The sequence below is a fragment of the Anopheles cruzii genome, chromosome 3 (assembly GCF_943734635.1).
Source record: "Anopheles cruzii chromosome 3, idAnoCruzAS_RS32_06, whole genome shotgun sequence".
In the NCBI taxonomy this organism is placed as follows: Eukaryota; Metazoa; Arthropoda; class Insecta; order Diptera; family Culicidae; genus Anopheles; species Anopheles cruzii.
The window spans coordinates 6,481,411-6,502,790 of record NC_069145.1 but is presented as its reverse complement, the minus strand read 5'-3'; the positions used below and the strand labels follow the sequence as shown (position 1 = coordinate 6,502,790).

The 21,380-nt window shown below is 52.5% G+C and overlaps 1 protein-coding gene across 1 annotated transcript; it reads right to left on the bottom strand.

Annotated features, from left to right (window-relative positions):
- Positions 1-658: 658 nt before the first annotated feature.
- Positions 659-18,792, bottom strand: LOC128275418 (uncharacterized). The gene is made up of 9 exons (XM_053013909.1): positions 18,711-18,792; positions 5,498-6,292; positions 5,242-5,416; positions 4,091-5,175; positions 3,255-4,006; positions 2,983-3,176; positions 2,729-2,856; positions 1,660-2,660; positions 659-1,564 (listed from the first exon to the last, which is right to left on the bottom strand). Exons 1-9 carry the CDS (start codon positions 18,790-18,792, stop codon positions 659-661), a joined length of 5,118 nt encoding a protein of 1,705 aa, XP_052869869.1.
- Positions 18,793-21,380: the final 2,588 nt, after the last annotated feature.

The following is a 21,380-nucleotide window of genomic DNA, read 5'->3' as shown; positions in this document are numbered from 1 at the left end:
GGGCGGCGGCGAGCGAGTGGATTGGGTGAGTTCTCGCCAACGGAAGTAAAAACAATAGTAACATCCCCGCACGAGTACCCGTGTGTTACCTGCTGTCGCGCGGTAAACAAACCAAAAGTATTAAGAGAAAAATCTTAAACTAACCGTTGAACGTAATCATAAAGCCTCTGCTTCCTTTTGCTTCGTTTTCTTACACGACATTTCTAATGAATATTACCCGCTAGCCCGCGCTCCGACACAAAAGGACGACGTAGAAAAAACTGTACTGATTGTTTGCTAACGTTTCGCTTCACGACGTTACACACACACACTGTTCTCAGCACCTAACTCTCTCCACTAACGCGGCCCAGCCACCCAGCCCGGGGACACAGGAACGGTGTATTATCGGAGATAGCGATCTGTAGGTAGGATTCGACACCGTCACCCGCACGCCGTGTGTTTGGCCCGCTGATTTTACACACACGGTGAGGTGTAATGTTAACAAAAACAAAAAAAGACAGTGTAAAACGGCTTCCCGAACTTATAACATAAACGATTGTACCTGAGAGGCGTTTGTGTTTGTGTGTTTCCGGAAGGAAGGTTCCTTCCAGAGCGAGAATTCGATGGCTATCGACGGGAAATGCTGCCCATCCCCGGGGCAGCGCGCGCCTTCGAGGGCTTAGCCATTCGGGCCAATGATTGGCCGTCGAAAGTTCCAGCTGGAAGTGTGGTTCTGCTGATGGAGGGGTTTTGTACTGAGGCTGCTCGTGTTCAACAGTGACGACGAATTGTCCAGCTCGTCCTCTTCGTCGTCGTCGTCATCGCCGCCGTCGTCATCATCATCGTTATCCGCTCCGTTTCCGACGGGCGTATCACTTTTGAGACTGTAGCATCGTAGGCCTTTGCGAACCGAAACCTTCACACCGTCCTCGCCGGTGGATGGTCGAGGGTGATCGTTTGCTAGATCACTCCCACCCTGTAGTCTCCTCGTCGTCAGAGCCGTTGGTGTCCCTCTGCATGCCTCTGTGCTGCCACCAACGTCTCGCTCCAACGGGGTTGGTGGTGGTAACTCGTTCGGTTCGGTCAACCGCGCCACCGGGCGGAAGTCGGCCCTTATCAAAACCTGTGCCTGTTGCTGCTTCCGGTCGGTGCTGCTAGGTAAACGATTTTTTTCATCATCACAGTTCGTTGCGTATTCGTAATCGTACAATTCTAGTGTAGTGGGTGGTGGTGGTTGGGGTGGTGCTGCAGGCGTTGCAGCCGTTTGCGGGTGTGTCAACAACTCATCAACATAAGTGCCGGTGCTGGTGTTACTATCTAAGGTTGCGTCTAGCAGCGGGCGCCGACTGCTATCCAGGGGCACCGGTGACGTTGGCGGCGGTGGCTCCGAACGAGACGCCGACGACGATGACGAGGACGACGACGACGACGGCGAGGGTGTCAGAACGGCGCAGGATGATTTGGAAGAGAAGGACAGGGTCGGTGATCGCTTGTGATCATCGCCGGTGTATGCGAGGGTTCCCGTGGAGATCCGGCCAGAATCCTGGTTCGTGGAGGTACTGCTTGAGCCATTACTTACTAAATACTGTAAACCAAATAATGCACAACACGGTGGTGTGCCACAGCCCGGTTAGAAGCAACCCGCCGCAAGGGAGATTGGAGAGGCACCGCCACACTTACCTGTGGGTTAGTTGCGATACGAACGTCGGTACCGAACGTTGGCGTGTCTACCAGGGCGGTAATGGTGGGGAATTCATTCCCCTTGGCCTCGGTAGTGGCGGAGGAGGGCAGGCCGTGCAGCCGATGATCCCGGTCGAGCAGCTCTTTGTACGTGGCGATCGGGCTGTAACCATGATTCCGACGTGTGATCGTTACGTTCAACGGAACTGTGGTGGTACCCGGCACCGGCTCAATGCCACTCCCGAACGTTGCAATGTGATTCTGGCGCACCACACCCAGCGAGGGCGGACCAGTCGAGTTACCGTACATTGCGCCAGCGAAACCATTTGCCAGCAACACGCCACCGTTCGGCTGCGGAACGCCACAGTTGCCACTCGAACGGATCAACGTTTGCATCTCGTGCACGTCACTGCTACAACCGGTCGCCATCATCATGCTCATCATTTGCAGGGTGGCCGTATCGGAGCTGGACGGCTGATGATGGTGAAGCGTTCGGCTACCGCCCACCGCATCGGTCGATAGACTGGTCGCGGCGGCGCTTCCGGCACCACCGGTCCCGGAAGCTTTTTTGCACGCTTTGCGGCGTAACAACAAACAGCAGCAGATGGCTATTAGGCAAAACAGAATAAACAGGGCGGCCGCGAGTGCGAACTGAAGCAGCTGAAAGTGGCGGCTCAGTGTCGTGCCGCCGGACGTTCCCGCTCGATCGTCACCGTCCGGATCGGGAAAGTACTGCTTCAGGTTCAGGTAGATCGGTATACCGATACCGGAGCTACTGAGGGCGCGAATCGAAATGTTGATCCGCTCGTCGGACGTCACGTTCGGGAAGGTGAAGCTGGCCGTGTCGGCCGTCAGATTGGCCGTATGCTGAACGCTATCCTCGTTGACCCACTCGACGATGTAGCCGTGCAGGATGCCGTTCCGGTTTGCGGGCGGTCCCCAGGTGATCGTTATCGTGCCACCCTTCCGGTGGAGCTCATGGTTCGTCACCGGGCCCGGCACTGAAAGTGAACCGATTGCGATATAGCGGACAGCCGGGTAAAAGCAACGTCCTTTGAACAGGCCTTACCATCGTGTTTCGTTGTAAATTCCAAAATTTCACTTAGCGCCTCTTTCGATTCGCACGGCTTCAGAAAAGCTTTGTATAACGTAAGCGGCAGCAGATCCTTTACGTTGTAGTGGGTTGCATCTTTCGGGCTACGGAAACGCGGAAACAGACATTCATCAGTGGTCACGCAAAAGGGTTTACTTGGAGGCTTGGAACACATCAATTCAATTCAAACTCCCCCCGTTCCCGTCAACTTTCCGGACATACGGACTCACATCTTTTGGCAATCGAAATGGCTTGAGCCACGCTGGAGCGCGTCGTGGATTGCGTTTTTGTAGCACAACTGCAGGCACCGGTTCACCAGCTTGGTCGCAATGAAACGGCTCCACGTGAACTGCACACTGCGCGCATCGACGTGACTCGCCTGGAACCGATTAATGGCATCGGTTCTCGGTGCGGCAACATCAATCTGTAGAGACACAGGGCAGACGGTCAGAAAATTAACTTCATCAACGGTGGGCTTTCCTCGCCTCCGGACCAAGCTTACCATCTTCCACTGCACGTATCGAAGATCCTGCTCCATCGGTTCACCGTCCGGTGCGATGGACCCTAGCACCCGGACCATCACGTTGCGCACGTTCGGCAACAGTATTCCCGTGACGTTGCCAGCTACCTTGAAGCGCGTTACCGTGATTCGCTGCTGTGGCCCGCCGCCGGTGCGCAAAGTTTTGTTCCGCTCCGTTTCGGGCCGCCCAGCCGCACCAGCCAACGGGACGGCGCCAAGGCCCGATCCGTTGGTGTTGCGCAACGCTTCGACCGTCTCCGGGTCCAGCTCAACGGCACTGGTGGCAAGGGAGTCAAAGATTTGCTTCCGATCTTTCGACAAATCGAACGCCGGCCGATGCTCCTCGCTCTGGCGCCGACTGCGGCTACGGTGGTGATGGCTTCGCCGGCGTCGGCTGGTCTGCTGCTGCTGTTGCTGCTGTTGCTGCTGTTGCTGCTGTTGCTGCTGTTGCTGTTCTTCACTTTCAGCAGCATCATTATCGTCCCACAGCCAGTCCTGGAACTCACCCGTCTCGGCATCGATTCGCCCGAGCAGTGGCTCCAGCTCGTCGTACGTCATGTAGTCATCGAGCGGCTCGACCGTGCCGATAATTTGGTTCGTGAAGCTGGCCGTTAAATTGGCCTGACCATTGTTCTGGCGCAGGTGTATCGTGAAGGCAGTCGGCTGCACACCGCCGTACCGTGGCCACCAGATGAAGATGCCGTTGTTGGGGAAAAATGTATACAAAATGGGATCTTCACGCAGACGGAGCAGAGTGAAAAGAGATAGAAAAGTAAAAAAACTGAAAAACGGGCATCCTTAGCGGGGTCGCAACTTACATCCCTGTGACGCACACTGGACCGCGCGCGACAACCGCGACACGATGACCATCTGCTGGGGCGGCAGCCCGTCGTTCGTTTCACTGCCGGTGATGTCGTTGAAGTTGCACGAGCGCAAAAACACGCTGTACCGGCGGAACGGTTCCACCACGCGGCCACTGATCCGCAGGCTACCGTTCGCCGTCAGCTGCGTCGGAGGGGAACTGTACCAGCCGCCACCGTCCGACGGATCATCTTCGCTCGCCAGATAGTACATCATGTAGTCGATGGCCGGGTTCACGTGGTTGGCCAATTCGAACGTTAAGTACAGACTGGTCGTATCGACCGGGTAGCACCGGATGGCTTCCGGGCGCTTCGCCTTGTGCCGGTACTTCTGCTTGTCACGGATCGTCAGGTAGGACGAGCCCGCTATCTCGCCGGCCGCATTCTTCACCACACACTGGTACAGTCCCTCGTCCTCCGGGTCGAGCGTGTTTATGCGGAGGATCGGATAGCTGTACTGCACGATGTAGTTGTTGCGTATCTTGCGCCCGTTCTTGTACCACGTCACGACCGGGCGCGGATTACCGGCCACGGTGCAGTTTAACGACATCGCCGCGACGACGGACGAGGTGTAGGACGTGAGGTGGCTCACGATCGTGGGCGCCACCAGCACCGTTACGTTGAACGATTGCCGGTGGAACCCGTCCGGTGTCTGGCAGCTAAAGACGCCCTCGTGGCGCTCCACGGACACGTTCACGAACGTCACCTGATGGGTAAAGTTTTCCAACACAATCGGAATCTGGCTCTGGTGCGGCACAAACGTCCACCGGGGGCTGCAGCCGTCGTAGCAGGCACAGTGCAACCGCAGCGTATCCCCGGCCATCACGGCCTGGAGCGGCTCCTGGAGGGGAGGCAACAATCGCTGCACTACGGCATCCGCTTGCCCGGCGGTGTCGATCGTGGTGCCCAACACCAACAAGTTTACGCTCGAGCTGCGCACGTTCTTGGCGACGTAGCTGTTGGTTGCGTTGCACCGATACCTTCCGCTGTCAGCCAAGTGGACGTCACTGATGAGCAGACTACCGTTTTGCAGTACAAAATATCTAAAAAAGGACAAACGTGTTATCGACAACATGTAGTGGCGCCCGGAGAGTCCGTGTCCTGTGTACCTGTTTTCCTTCGTGCCGCCAGGATTGCCGTAGAGCGGGAGGACGCTTTTGTTCAGCGACCAAGTGATGTTGGCGGCCGGGTAGCTCTGGAACGGGCACGGCAAAACGATCGCCACGCCCGGCCGGCTGGTGATGGTGTTGTTCGGAAAGACGATCCGATTGTCTCGCTCCAAGTCTGTAACGAATCGGTAAATGGGAGATTTACAGGAAGTCCGAGCACACGGTTCAACACCCAACGCTTGCGCGCAACACTTACAAGCGATCGAGACGACCGTCTCGGTGGAAAGGATCGTACCCTGCCCGGGATGGCGCCCGGAGCGCGATGCCAGGCTCGCCTTGCACCGGTACACGCCGGCCACGATGTTTCCATTCAGCCGGGTGTACGGCGGGATGCGCAACGTGCCGTTCTCGTACAGCCAGAACCCTTTGTGCGTTTGGGTCGGGTTTTCGTTCTGGAAGGTGGTAGTCAGAAACTCGAGATCGTTCCGGTACCACACGTACTCGAAGCTGCTCGCTCCGTAGTAGCCGGCTCCCGGGGACCGCGCGCCCGAAAAGCCTCGGCTTGGTGCACGCACGTAACGCTTTCGCCGGTACCGCCGCTGCTGCTGCTGCCGGCGTTCCTCCACGTCCTGCTGCTCGTCGTCGTCGCCGCCGCCACCGCCGTCATCGGCGGTATGATAGTCGCGCGGCTGCGGACGACGCCGCCGCTCATCGCTGGGGACCAGCTCGTTGTGGTTGAGCAGTGGGGCGGTGTGGGGCAAAAAATCTCCCTCATCGTCCTCCTCCTCGTCTTCTTCCGCGCCCCCGAAGTCATCGTCGTAGCCCTCTTCCTCGCCGTCCTCGTCGTCGTCCTCGTCCGTGTGCTCGTTCGGGTACTCGTCGCCGTAACTGCTGCCGTTCGGGATGCCATCCGACGCACCCAGATCCAGTTCCGCTTGGCACGGCAGATAAACGGGTGAGTTGCGCGTGCCCGTCGTCACCATCACGTGCGCCGGCGGCGCGGCTATCAGCCGCAACCGCTCCGGTCCTTCCTCGTTGACAAACGCGAGCACTACGGAGAGGAAGGCAGAGAGAGAAAGAGAGGGATGAAGGATTTTGTCACCGGAAGGACATTGTATTCATGTGTTTTCGTGGACGGAAGTTGGATATTGGATATAGGATATTGTCTTCAAATACTCTTTCTTGTTTTCTATTTATCTTGGCTTAATGTCGATGTCGATATAAGTCGATAAAATTGTCTCTATGTTTACTATGATAATCCTTAAACATTCTGATATGTCAAAATCCACGCACCGAATGTAGCCCACCCCATCAAAGCACCACCACCGAATGTAGCCCACCCCCCAATCACTCATCGAAACATTTGGGATTGAGAGCCGATCAGTACAAGCGTGATGGCGACACATAGTGAAAGCTCGTTCATTTAAATTCGCTTTTAAAGCAATGGTTGTATTTTGTCACTAATTTTGTTCTTTGCCATTGCCAAGTGCATAATGAATTGACCAAAAAAGTTTGCATTTGAAACTCCGTCTACATTTCCGTTTTCTCATTTACTCATTTTCTCTGACGAAACAACGGTACAGCTTCGCGGAACAAACATGTGGCCAACATGTGCATAAAAATGTTAATATTGCAGTCAGTCAAACACAGAAGAGATCTCCAGTCAATCGTGTGGATGCCAAAGGACAAACAATGGAAGGAAATCCTCCCGAAAGTCCCGAGACAACATTATCGCTGAGCGGCAACGCATCGTCAACACACATATCAATGTTAAGCACAGGATGGCCAACTGTGCTTTGGCTTTGGTGATCTTCTTTCCAAACAGTTCTTCATGGCGTGAACACGAACCAATGCGCACTCAATGGAACTGAACATAAAATTCAATATTTATGTAGGGTACTCAAGATTTCCCCATGCAATAGCGGCACTAAATCTAAATGTTACTGAGCATTCTTCAATATTATTAGAACGGCATCAGTTTAAAGTTTGACCCTCATGGTTGATGCACTGTCAGGACTCAAACTGACGTCTTTCGCATAGTAACCGGTGCAGCGTAAATTTAGATAATGGAAAGAGATCAGATTCTCGCTGTCTCCACGACAACGGATAGGATGCTTAACTTTGTGCCTGTTTGGTTGGCAGATCTCATTTTTAGATGAGACAAATGAAAACTATGTTGGAAGGAAAGTTAAATAGTTTATGTTAAACAGTTGTTCAACAGTGCAGTGTGTTTGTATCCAATTCTTTTTTTGTTTACTTCGACTGCCCATTAATTTACTGACCACACTACACTGGGCATGTTTCATCTCGCCCCGATCGCGGTGACCCGGAGGTAATAGGTACTGTCGCGGCCGTAATGGCTAAATATAAACTATTGTTTATTAACACGTCTGCGTACACGCAGACACCGGTGTTCCCGGTGTCGACAGACAAATGTGTACATATAAACAGTAAACCCCATACACACTCCCTTTCTCTCTCGCCCTGCCATTTTCTGCTTCCGGCCTTGGCAGCTTTCACTGTCTGACCGAGCGGCGATCTGTGCCTCTTTGAAGTACTTTTATTTGTTTCTTTATCAGTCACTACTTTTTTCGAGGAGTCTCGAGGAGCCCCCGAGAGGCTCGTCGCGACTCGGCTTGACGCAACAGCCAGCCAACAACAACAACAACGCGTCGCCGTCGCCTTCATCGTCGTTGTTTTTGTTTTGGCCGAAAGAGAGAGAGAGACAGTAAGCGAACGAGCGAGCGAGTGAGTGAGCAAGGGTGGCTCATAAATGCACCGCACGCGCTGCAGCAGCGCAGCCCGCGCGCACATGTGTGTACGCGGCGTGCAGTCCTGACCCACCGCAACAACCTTCGTCGGCCGATTGTTGTCGACCCGACAGACAAAGAGAGAGAGAGAGAGAGAGTGATGATGCGCGGCGGCCAATGCCGCTGCTGATGCTGGCTGGCCGTTGAGCGTGTGCATTCGCAAGTCTCGTGCGTTGCATGTCCCTGTTGTTGCTTCAGCGCGCAAACGGCGAGTGCGCACACATGTGCAGCACGCACCACACGCGCAACGCTCAAAGCCATTCACTATTTGCAAATGCGTGTGTTGCGTGCGTGCGTGCGTGAACACGAGGCCCACGGAGAGCCTCTTTTTGCGTGAGTTTGAAAAAATGCGCGCACATGCACATGTCGGTTTATTTATTTAGATTTTGTGCAGCCGACAAGACAAGAAGAAAAGGGATTCGAAGAAACACCAGGAAACTGAATATGCAATCGAACTTATCATCGGTTATCCGGCTATCGGTGCACCGGCACGCGCGCGCGTGCACCGGCGGGGAGAATAAATCATAAAATCGAGCGAGAGCGCGCGTGTCCAGCCGGCGGCGACTAAGGGTATCTTTCGGGACCTTCCGGCCGGCCGGGACCGAATCATTTACGTCATCATCCAACTCAATTTCTGGCTGCCGCTGATTGCAAAGCGATGATCCATTCCGTGTGCCAGTGAGTGGGCACGACCCGTGCCGGTGAAAACGCTTTTCTCGGTGGTAGTTTCTGGGGGCACCACCACCGCCGCCAGCAACACCATATTCGCCTGTTCGATTCGCGTGGGGGTTGATGAGTTGTGCGGTGTGTGGGTGCCTGACGTGGGAGATTCGCCCTTCCTTCCTTCGCAGTGCTGTGCGCTTTCGATAGCGCGTTGTTGCGACCACCGTGCTAACAACGGGGCCTGGCTCGGTTCGACCGTCTCGTCGGACCCCGCACGATCCCTCCCCCTTTCTACGGAGTATGATCGATGTTCGATCGTTGTTGGAAATAAATCAGCCAGCGAGTCCGCCGACCTGGCCCCGACAATCCGACTAGACACGGTCAACAAAACAAACAACCGCCGGCGGCGGACACACGCGCCCCATCTCACATTTGGCCACCGGTCACTGGTTGTTGTTGCGTAGTTGTTGTTGGTGGGCCGCCCAGCCCTGACCAGCATAATATGTTCCGCCCCGCGAGTCCCCTGTCGGCGGTGGTTAGGATTTTCTTTTGTTTTGTGGGAAGTTACATGATTTGTTTTCGCTTGCCCGGCACAGTAATTATGACTGCCTCGTTTTGGTCGCTTTTCACCGAGAAACCGCCGCGGCATAGAGTTTATTTGTTTCTCCTACGCACAGCTGCAACGGAAACTAACCACGCCACGCAGTAGTAGCCCTATGTTGATGGATGTGCGTAAATGTTGATTGACAACCGACCAGCCCCAAGTCGCAACCGAAAGCAAACAAAGGAAAACTTTGAACGCAGGCGGTGGCGGAAAAAAGGAAAACCGATCGCAAATGTATCAATCTCCGCGCGCGGATCGGATGTGCGCGGACGGATAGACAGGGTAAATAAACAAGACATCAACGCCGGACCGCGCACAAGATGATTGAGCTGTAGACATCCCATCGAACAGCTACCAGGCGGCAGGAACCGATTTTTCCCCGGGAAATAGGATAGTGAGCTAAGAAAAACCTTTGAGAGGGGGACCCCGACAAGGAGGAACATTGTGATTGCAAACTCGGAACGACTCCATCCCAACAGTGGATCGCATGAGCTGTAACAGTCGTTTTATTTACGTTCTATTCGATCATTGGTGCATTGCTGAAGGTGCGCGAAATTCGCGGTTCTTCGTGAAATTCCCAGAACGGTCATTCCCCGGGACCGTATACCCGATACACGGAACAGTGAGGGGGTTCTCGCTCTAATTTGATCGATCGATTGGTGCCCCTTCATGAGTCTGCCACCCTATTACGATCGGTTGGCTGGGAACAGCTCAAACTATGCCCGATCGGTCTCCGATTGAATTAAGATCAAACCACGATCGGTCTCCGTGTCAACATATTAAGTAGTCTAAAAAGAAATCCATTATTTTCATGGTAGAGGTCTTCAGTGATCGATATCTCGTGAAGTGTCGATCGTACTTCACACTTTACACTTAAAAACATGCTTTCACTGTTTTTTTGTTTGTTGCATTCGTTTGTGAGTTAGAAGGTGTTAATATGGAAGTTAACCAAGATAAAATTCGTTACATTTTACAGTTTTTCTATGATGAAGGTGAAAATTCAAGCTAGGTCGCTTAAATTATGCATGGTGTTTATGCTGCGGATACTCTAACAGCTAGCTACGTGAAGTTTTGGTTTCGTTAACCCGGCCCGGTTATTTTTGATGTTAAAGATGCACCTCGCACATTCAGACCCATCGTCAAAAGTGTCGATAAAATCACAAAAATAATCAAAGATAATCGGCATGTTACCATCGCCCTGGAGTTAAAGCGTAACCATTTAGAAAGAAGCTCGATATTTGGGTTTCACGCCAATTAACACAAAAGTGTGATGGATCGAATTTCCATTTGGGAAGCCGTGGCCAAACGAAATGGGATACATACGACAATATTGAGCGAAAACGATCGTTGTCTAAGCATGGTGAAGGAACTCAACTGGAGGCCAAACTAGGACTAACGGCCAAGAAGATTCTACTGGGTTTATGGTGGGACTTGAAAGGAATCGTTTATTATGAGTTGCTGCAGTATGACTAAACACTAAGTTCAAACCTTTACTCAAAAATTGCTCGGTTTGAAGCTAGCAATTGACCAGAAACGACCAGAATCGGCCAACCAGAGATTCAGGCCACCCGCCAAGTATCGAAAAAGTAATCGCAGGCACCGTCCCGCGCAAATAAAGGGCGTAAAATATGCAGATGAAACCGAAAACAAGTCGTAGTCGTAGTGCCGCCCCGTAACAGGAACCGCGTAAGACACGATTGATAGTGTAATCCATAGTAATGAGATGTACATGAGAGACTGGAGCCGTGGCCGCGGACTGGAGTGCCAGACAATCTGCCTTTAAAACTAGCCAAATCAAGGCCAGCGCCGAATTGCGCTACACGCGCTCGACCTGTCTATCGGACTAACCTAGGAAACAGAGGAGCCTAGGTCTACCTTTTCGGCAGGTCGTCTAACGTCCATCGCAGCGCTCGGATCGTTTGACGATCCACAGCACCACCAGGTGGAGAGATCGGGCAAATGAATTATGGAACCGATCGAGAGCGATCGCCAGCGCCCGCTGTTGATAAGCGGACTGGCGGCCGGCTAGCCGGGCCGCATTTTTGAGACGCGCGATATTTTCGGCGAGGCCGAAAAATATGCAAACAAAATTCGGAGTGGATTTAAATGAGCGGCGGAGCGAAAGAGGGGCTGGTGTTGGCCATCTCCATTAGCCGTGGTCGGTCGATTTTCACCACCTGGATTGGCCGACCAACTGTTATTCGGCTGCTGTTGCTGCTGCTAATCGAATTTGCAAGATACGCTCGACGTATTTGGTTCTTCATTATGTTCCGTCGAGTCGCTCCTCGAAGAGTTGTTATGCGCACCGGCCGACATTTGACATTTTGTTTGTCTTGCGGCCTCGTATCAACGATCCTCGAGGGGTCGATCATCCGAAGAGAAAAAATGTGATCTACAACACCCGAAAGTGGCTTCGACTCTCGGCTTCGTTCTGAGTATAGGGGCTAGGAGCTAGTTCTGAGGGTTGTCTAGGCCCTATATATTCGACCACCAACAGGGATTGTAAACCCGTTTTGGCATCCCGATATAGAAAGGCCCCGTGTCCGAAACGTTAGGTTCCGAACGCAAATTGAATTTCCCAGATAAATTCCTTACACCAACACCAATAGAACCATTCCCAGCGTGTGGCAAAGACAGCATTTCAACAAAGTTTGGCACAACACGTCTATCCGTCTATCCGTCCGTCTGTCCGTTTTGAATCCAACATTCCATCGACTAATCTCTCTCCCTTTCTCTACTCGAATTTCGGATCTCCTCTGATCTCCTGTTGCTCCAGGTGGAGACGTATAGGGATGGGCGCCCGAGGTCTGCGCGGGTTGAGTGGTTTTTTAATGGCTCAACGGCGGCCAACCGGCGGAATGAACCGGACAGATGGCGGGTGGAAAAGCGAAACACCAGCCACACCAGGCTAGATCGGGAGACTTGGACGTGGCCGGGAAATACCCACGACAGAGCGATGTAAAAAAGCGATCGAGCGTATAAGAGCCCGGGGAACGGGTTGTGGCGATCGGCTGGAGCCAAATAATGTTAGCGGAAAGATGGGAAGCACCCAGCGCGTAATGGCTGAGGCGGAGGTGCGCGCTGCTAATTAATTGTGCGCGCTGCTGCTGGGAGGCGGCGGAGCGAGTGGAGCGCCACAAACGCTACCCCACCGCGGGCCGCTCGTTCGCTTGTTGTTAAAATGTATCATTAACACCGTTGTTGCGTAGCGCCCAGACCGACCAGAGGAGATCGGCGGCCAAAGCAGCGGATGAAATATGCGTACGGTATCCGGAGCTGGAGAAGAAGCGCGAATGACGGTGGAAGCGAAACCGGGAAGAAGTCCGAGCGATCGAGCAACGAACCACGGCGATCTTCTTCAAGTCAGAGTGAGAGGCCAAGAAAAGACTTCAACGATGATGGCGACGACGAACGCCAATCTGAGGGGAGCGGCTACGGCTGAGACTACCACGCACAGGAAGCTTCTGGTGAATTGGGGAAACAGAAAAAAAGCTCTCCGAAAACCACCAATTTGCTGCCCACAAAAAGTGCGTGCGAATCTAACGCAGCGCGGCGAGTGGCCGAAGGTTTATTGAACCGTGAGACTAGACCGGCCACAGGCAGCCAATCGACGAGACCATCAAAATGAGCTGCTACGCACTTTCCCATTCTCGCAGCTTTCTAAGGCTTTCCGGTGGCTAACGCGCAACACTGTTGCGTGGTGGTGGCTCCACCATCGAAATTCGCCACCCAAAAATCCGCCGTCCCAGTTTGGCGGCTCTGGACTGGGCTGCGCTGTGCGGTGGCGTCATGCATGACCGGTTTCGATAATAAAAAAAATAAAATTAATTAATTAAAGACAAGAAAATGCGCTCGCCACACAACCGGAACCGGGGGACCCGTTAGACGTAGACAGCCAGACAGACAGACAGACATCGTGTTTTGCCAACATTGCGGCCATAAGTCTGGGCCGTCTGCGCAATACCTCCTAAGCGGCGAGGAGAGCCAGTTCTTCATGTCTTGGCCATGATAAGAAGGTCGTGCACTTCGCAACTCGTGCTGTTTGTTAGAGTTACGTAAAACCATAATTTAAAAGATAACCATACCACGTTCATTTGTACAACAAGACAAATGGCCGATAGTTCCTCACCGTTTGAAACCTTCACCGGGAAGGTTAAGGCCTAGCGTTTGTTTTCGCTTGTGCATCCAGACGACGTAGGAAGACTTTGTGGGCTGATTCGTCGTCAGCCATTCTCATGACATGTCCAGCCCACCGAAGCCTGGCGAGGCGTACACAGTGTGTCTTTAAAATGACTTTTTTGTATAAAAAATACTTCCTTATCTATAAGTTAGTAGCATAGTTTAAAAGGAACATTCTTCATCTTTCAAACGCATCAAATTTCATGCAAATCGGATGAAACATTTAAAAGTTAAGAAAAATCGTCATAAAATGATCCTTTCATGACCAATTCGAGCTTAGGGAATAGGAAATACGGCGGGTTGTTGTCCTTTTCGGCGGTTGAAACCATGTCTTTCGTCTTTGCTTTTCTGTTAATTCATGTGGAACAAAAAGAGCACAAACTTTTCGTTTCTTGAAATCATTAGATTAAATTGTCCAAATAATGTTTTTACTTGAACTACACTCTTCATCCAACGGAGAGATTTCCTTCAACAACCATGATTTCACGAATCCTTTTTCCAATCTAATTCTAAATGATTTCGGTCTTGTGGGCGCCCAGGCCTTTCATCGTCTTCCACGTCCTCACCAACATTCTGCTGAATTCGTTTATGCCACACAAAAACTCTTGCTCTCCTCATACCATAAATTTTTCGTAACAAATTGTAGATCTCAGTACATGTTTTAGCAAGTTTAAATAAACCTGAACATCTTCGTCTCGGATGCGACAAAGACTTCTCGTAAGTTTCGGACAGAGTCCATGTCTCAGATGCGTATGTGAGTGCTGGGATTATAAAGGACTGTAGAACCGTGTTTTCTATCGCTTGTGGTCACGAAAAGAAACCTAGGCAAGGCATAGTTTTACTATGACCTATTTTCAACTTTTATTGTAATTTAATCTGTTGTAGGAAAGGTATCCATTTTCTCCGATCGTATCGAGAAAATGTCAGACACACACATACCGTCCGGAATCAGGCGATTAGAAAGCATTCCAACTAGGACCAGCAGCAATCAGTGAGGCCAGCCAGAACTAGCAGACGGCGGTGTAGTGGGACAAAATCACTAACTAAACTGGACTAGAAAGAAGTTCGGTCGACGTTGGTGGTGTGCGTGCCATCGTTCGTTAGCCAACCTTCTAAATCGCGGCGACGGTTTAACGGGTTGAGATGATGGGTCCGCGCGAATGGACCGTTTCTACCTGCGCGCGTCGGTTACCTGCTTGGCGCTGGGTATCCCTTCAAGAAATTCAAGCATCCGAATCAGGAGCGCAAGATAAACTCGCACAAAACTCGCACGCGCAAGCACACAGAGACACCGTAGGCCTTAGGAACGGTTCCAACCCTCCGGTACTTCTCTCGTTTGCCCGGAACGGCGGTAATGGTACGGCGGTACAGCGACCAAAAAACTGAATGACAATAGCCAAAAATTATTTGCGCACCGAAAAAAAAAACGAAGCAAATGAAGGCTCTAGGGGGCCCCCTCTTTGGGCTCGGAGCCCGTGGAGTACCGAAAAACTGGATTGCAGACGAGGAGGAGAAGAACACAGACATAACACAGGAGGAGGAAAAGGAGCCGACCGCGGAAGAAAACATTTGGGAAGATTACCCCCGGGGGCCGGAGCCAGACGCATACAGATCTGCCTGGCACGGGATTCAACATCAAATGCCTGTTTAACCCCTTTTTGTCTAATTTTCGACAACCAGTTCCTTTGGCCGCTCTCCTTCCGGTCTGCGCCGAGAGCATGTTGCCGCGCGCGGCCCAAACCCGACCGGTGGTCATTGTGCGCGCCGCGCCGTGTGTTTTACCGTGTGTCCTTACCAGCCCCGAGCGCTCCTCATCCTTTAGACGTAGCCGCGGTTTATTCGCGATTTTATTTCGCTGTTCCCCCGGTTTTTCGGCTTTCGGTATCGCGTCGAGAGCGTCACACTTCATCGAACAAATTATGGGCCCAAGTTCGTCTGATGTCTGTTCTAGTTGTGGCGGCTTCTTGCGAGGAACATACACATGCCCCTGGTTGTGTGCCTTCATCATGTGTGTGAGTGCGGTACCAGAGGGCTTCAGACGGTCTATCGACCTTACGCTTTTGAACATTAATTATTTTGGTCATTCGTCCAACGAAGCGATGCTCTAAGCGATTGCGACCCAGGTCGAACCTCACACAACACCCGAGGCAAAGGGACCGTTACAAACACTCTTACGGTTCCGATTAAGGACGGTTTGATGTAAGACGCTACTCCTACGCTAAGCTAAAGCTTAAGACTTATACATTGTTACGGTTTTCAACCTCGATCGTTTGATGCCTTGTAATGGTGGTCCGCAGATGGAGCACATGCTGGATAGATTTAGAGAAACGGCGCCCACAATCCCGCCTTCGCGCGCGCAGCTATCAGCATCCGGAGGATACACGGTGCGGCGTCCTACGCAAACAGCACGAATGATCGAACGATCGTGACTTCTTCGATCGACTTCTCGACTATACACACACATCCAAGGGCCGCGCAACACAACAGACTGTGACTTCATTCCAAAAATGCGGCCACAAGCGCAGCGCGATCGCGGTTCTCTCCTTCAAGCAGCATCGGCGCCTCTCGTTGATCCGTCTCGAGCGTTGCAACCCCCGCCCGTCCCAGGCCGGCCACGAGGGAGTGTCTTCGTTAGGGCGGTGGCGGCGTGGGCCGGAACCTCGCTTGCCCAGATGGTGCTTGTCTACCCAGGATCTATCACCTTCATTTGTTGATTGCCTTGGTCTTGTGCCTGTCTTCGTGTGCGACAGTTACACACGGTTTCTAGGGTACCCCAGAGAGGGGACACCCAAATGCATCGCATTGCATAAGCATGCGTCAGCGACCCGGGACCCCGCACAGTTCCGAATCCTTCCGCAACCGACCAACCAAAGATTTGTGATCGGTGTTGCCAGAGTGTGTTTCAAACTTATCCAAACTATACAAGACGGTAATTGGATTCTCGCCGGTCCGGCCACCAACATTATCGGAGGCCAACGGAGAAGCATTAGGGAGGGGTGAGAGACAGATTGGTCCAACAGCCGTGCGCGTAGGCACGCGCTAGTGCCCGTGTGGCGCCACAAACGCCTTCCACGTTCGGTTTTGACGTGGGCCGTGGGCTCCGCAGGTGGACCAGAGCGCCGGAGCCACGGAAAGCACTGACCAGCACAGCGCGCGAAGAAAGTGGTTATCGCGTAGGGGGACGGACGGAGTGGGCGGAAAAGGATTTCCTATCCCAAAACCGGCGGCGGCGGCTGGAACCTGGCGTTCCGGGATTATTAAAAACCCGTCCGTGGTTTGACGGTGTCGACGTGAGCGACGACGCTCTTTACGTGAGCCCTTTCGCCGATGCGCCCTATGGGTGGTACGCAACCTACGCAACCTGGGCCATGTAAGATAAGCTGAGCATGGGTGGGCATTTCGACATGCGACCCACTGGCGCACCGGCTATTGGAAGGGCTTCGTGAGTGGCACCAGCTAGCTTTTTGTGTGGGTTTCCTAAAAAGAAGATGAAAGAGTGGCTGTTGAATGGTTTTTAAAATGCACTATGATCCTGAGCAGTTGCGCCATAGCGTTGGAAAGCACCCCGGGGGATCACAGGGAACAATATTTAATATCCTATGGTGGACAAGAATCCGTTTCCCAGCCCATGTCTTATCGTTTGCTATGACTTCTTTCGCCTATGAACCGACCAAACAGGGTTGCTTAGATCTCAGGCAACATTTTCGCACATTTTCTGACAGTTGGTTGGCTTTCTGTTTTTCAGTGCATTCTTTTTTGACTATGATGTCTAGTAACCTTTGACACATCGTTTTCGACTCACCACTGGCAAAGCAACTAATGAATTTCAAGTTTCAATACAGGAAATTACGTCGAGATTCAACGAAAGTGATGCGTACGTTTCAAACACGGTGCGTAGGATGTTTCTAACATGACGCCCGGCTCAACCGTCGTCGGCCACCGGTTAAACACCGATCTTTCAGAGCATCCACGGACAACCGGATGACCAGGTTCCTGCTTCCCCCCATTCCCGAACCACAACAGTAAACAAACATTCACTTCTCTCCTGTGTGGGTTTTTTGCCCGGTATATGCTGGACCCTTGTTCTCATGATTGGTCATGTTCGCTCTCTCTCTCTCTCTCAACGCATAACAAGGAGAGAGTGTTGAAGCGCCCGCGTACAAACGAAAGCGCTGTACGCCCGGACCCGGCCCACCCGGCGCGGTTGCGTTGCTTCGGTGGTATGCGTGATGATGCGATCCATATGACGGAATACACGCATTTTCGCACCGCAGGATGAGTCTCGGTGGGGGCGGGCGGCCATAGATGGAAACCGAAAAGAAAAGAACGATGACCACCAAACAGCCAAACGCTAATACGGATACGATTCCGATTCCGGTAACACGATCGATTCCCGGCGACCCGCCAAGAACGGTCTTCGACGGCGGACGACACACACTCGTCGATACTTTCTTCTGCTTTCGCTCACCGCCCAAATGTTGTTGACCGTGCTCTCTGGAAGTAGCCCACCCGGGGCGGCGGGGGTGTGATCCAGAATCACACACACACACATTCGTTTCGCGCAAGAGAACGCTCTCTGCGGGCCGCCTGTGTATGCGTGCCCCGAATGGTTTTGTTCTCTGCGGGCGCGCCATTTTGATTGTTTTGACACAATTGTGCGTCAGAGCGGTGAGTGAAGACACTCCCCAGCGCAAGAGCGAGAGAGAGAGGGAGAAATGTTCCGTCGATAGGGTGGGCCGCCCAAAGAGAGACAGAGAGTCGCGGGACGATATTTGAGTAAACGCTCGTCCCTTCCTCCCGCCAACCCGGGTGCGCGTGCCACAGAATGGAATGTGTTGGCCACCGGTGTGTTGTGTGTTGCCGGGGCCTGTGCCACTGTGAAATGGATTGCGGTTCAATAGCAGCGCAGTGGGAATGGTCAGGACATCATGTGCATCATGGAGAGCACAAGCAGTATGCTTTGAATCACGCATATCCTTCCTGGTTGGCTTTGTTGCCTGCTGCGTACCGACCAGCAGCAGTTTCTTAAAATGTCCTTGGTTGGAAAAACATAGAATGCACCCCACACAACTTTTGAACGACGTTTCTACGACCACAGCAGGCTGCGTTAAGTAACAACATTATGCAACAACATTACTTAGGTTGGGCAAACTAAAACGGAAAACGGGTAAGATGTGTGGTTTCCAAAATAAGCAGCGGCTGACAACACTCACCTGAAGATTCGGATGTGAATCCATTCAGCAGCAGTAATCCTATTGTAAACACAATGCTAAGTCGAAATGAGAGCAGCGCCATAAAAAATCCTTCACCATTTGGGCGAAAAGTGACCCGGAAAGTAGATCGTGATCGTAACGAATCGTTTTATTTGCACTCTCGGGGACACGGGGGCACGATTCTTCTCTCGCTCCGGTTCACCTCGTATCCGGGTTGCCGCCGGGCATCGGGTTCCCGCGGCCCGATGTTTGTTTGATAGTAGTAGCCAAAAACCGGAGCGCACTACTCTACCGTTTGTGTTTTGCTCTTGCACTCACGCTGCCCGCCAACAATAGAACTCTCGGCGGCGACCGCCGATGATCGTGACTGACGTTTCGGTGTATGCCACTTTGGCGTAGTTTGTCAAAACACACATCGCACGGTCACGGCGCTTGGCTGGGACTGTGTTATGACGCTCGCTTCGTTTTACGGCCGCCTACGCACGATTACGCGCTTTTCATCGACGAAGCAATATTTTTGGGTCGATGACGATTGCGCGCACACACACAAATACCAGGTTTGTATCACATCGCGCGTATACATTCACAATCGCGCACGCACGCACGTTATTAATTCACGAACGCGGAGCTCCGTGCACACAATCTTACTACGCACAATGCAATACTAGAAACCGGACCTCAGTAGGCCTGTTGGAAACTTTCGCAATCGTTGTCACTACTGACTGTGGGTCGAAGTTTGCCGCTCACTTCCCCCATTTGGGTACGCTGCACTGGAAAAAGAACAAAAGCCTGTAAACAGTAAGTAAGCGAACATATCTCGAGTATGACACAAAAAATGTAAACAAAGCCCGCCCGCCCGACAGGTGAGAAGCATCCGGCCGGGGAAAGACAGAGTGGATCAATAGCAACACAAACAGGCTGACCCCGCACCGCACCCGGCAAGCGTTCTCTTGACTGGAAATCCTTCCTTTATCACACCAATGCACACACGCACACCCGGGCACAAAGTGTGGAGCGTGCGCGCGGCGTCGCGGTGGAGTTGTTTCGAGAGCAGTAAATGTAGTTGGGACCAACGACGACTAGGGATCAACACAAAACAATAACTTTGGTCACCACAATTGACTGGACAGCGTGTCGTGGCTTTAATCACGCTTTTTAAGCTCCACCACATTACGTCAGCCATTCCACACGCACGCACACACACACACGCGCGCGCAATTTCTCGCCCTGAACTCCACCCCGGACACCAAGGCCGGTCTGATGGGTATTCTAAATCGCGGAAATGCTTACACGATCAGCGTTCGATCAGCAATCGTCCGTCGTGTTTCTGGTCGCACATTTTTCTTTCGTACACCGCGGCCACCGGAACACAAAAAACACGGCACACGAGGGACACACGGCAACGGCAGGACAAAGCGAATCGCGCGACGCAACGCGAGTACCACACCTCACGCTCTCTCTTTCTCACTCTCGTCCGCCGCCAGCAACAAAGTATGCGGCGGAGAAGCTTTTATAATGTTATGCTGCCTGGCGAGCTCCTCCACAATGCTGCTACGCAATATTACTTGGCAGATTAGAAATGCCAACTAGATACCGGCGGCGGCGGCGCGTGGAAGGAAGGCATGATGGAAGAAGGCAAAGCCGGGCCGGGTTTGGGCCACCAACCAACGTATTTTTCTCTTCCACGTCGTTCGCCTCTTTTTCGTGCGATCTTATTTTTGTTTAATTTGGCACTCTCTTCTCGATCTCCCTTTCCCACTCTCTCTCTGTTGCTGTTTCTCCGTCCTGTGGCGGTCTCTCTTTCGCTTAGTCACTTTATAAGTCCGATTCGAGTATATGCCTTACCCAATTCGCACATAAACTTGCGATGGCCTTGTATTTTTCTTCAACGCCTTTAATGATGATGATGATGATGATGATGACGGCGATGATGTTCTAACGAATTGTTTGGTCCGGCTCGAGGTTTTCTTCACCGTTCATTCTGCGCCAAATGTAAGCAATTTTTTATGCAAAGCACACTCGGATCTGCTCGGACAGCAACCAACCACCCATCACACCGGCCCGATAGAGCGTGAGCCAAGAAACGCGACGACCAAGCATAAGTTAGATACTACGCACGCGAAACTACGCGTCCGTCCAAGCAAGCGGCCGTGCGAAACGAACCTCTATGCTCCGGACTCACACACAGGCAGGCGCGCGCGCGTACGACCACGACGTGTCCGTGTACACGGTGTGGTGGTGGTGTGTATATGTTTTGTTGCCTTGCCTAGGACCGCCGCCGACGCCGAACGGCGGCGTCCGGCGTGCGTTTATTCGCGCGGTCGCGTGTTTGTGACCCGCGGTACGTGTGCGAATAGTGGCGGCGTGCGTGTATTTGTGCTTCCGAAGGTGTGCCGCTAGTTGCGCCATTTAACGCGGCACACACGACATCGCATGCGACACTCACTAGCTCTATTAATTTAAATTTCCACACCATCTGGTCCGCAACCACACACACACACACACACAGCTCGTGCGAACACCCCACAAACGGGTGGCGAGTTAGAAATAACGATAGATACACTCGAATGAGACCGGACAGTCCGGCGAAAAAATAAAGTAACCTCCGCGCGACGCACGTTAAGAGATAATAAATGCTCTACCCCGTGGCCCTATGCTTTCTCTCGCCAA

Coding starts and splice junctions, on each gene's coding strand:
- LOC128275418 (XM_053013909.1), bottom strand. CDS start 18,792: ATGGCGCTGCTCTCATTTCGACTTAGCATTGTGTTTACAATAGGATTA. Junction 5,176..5,241: donor GGCGGCACGAAGGAAAACAG/GTACACAGGACA, acceptor GTCCTTTTTTAG/ATATTTTGTACTGCAAAACG. Junction 2,661..2,728: donor ATTTACAACGAAACACGATG/GTAAGGCCTGTT, acceptor GTTCACTTTCAG/TGCCGGGCCCGGTGACGAAC.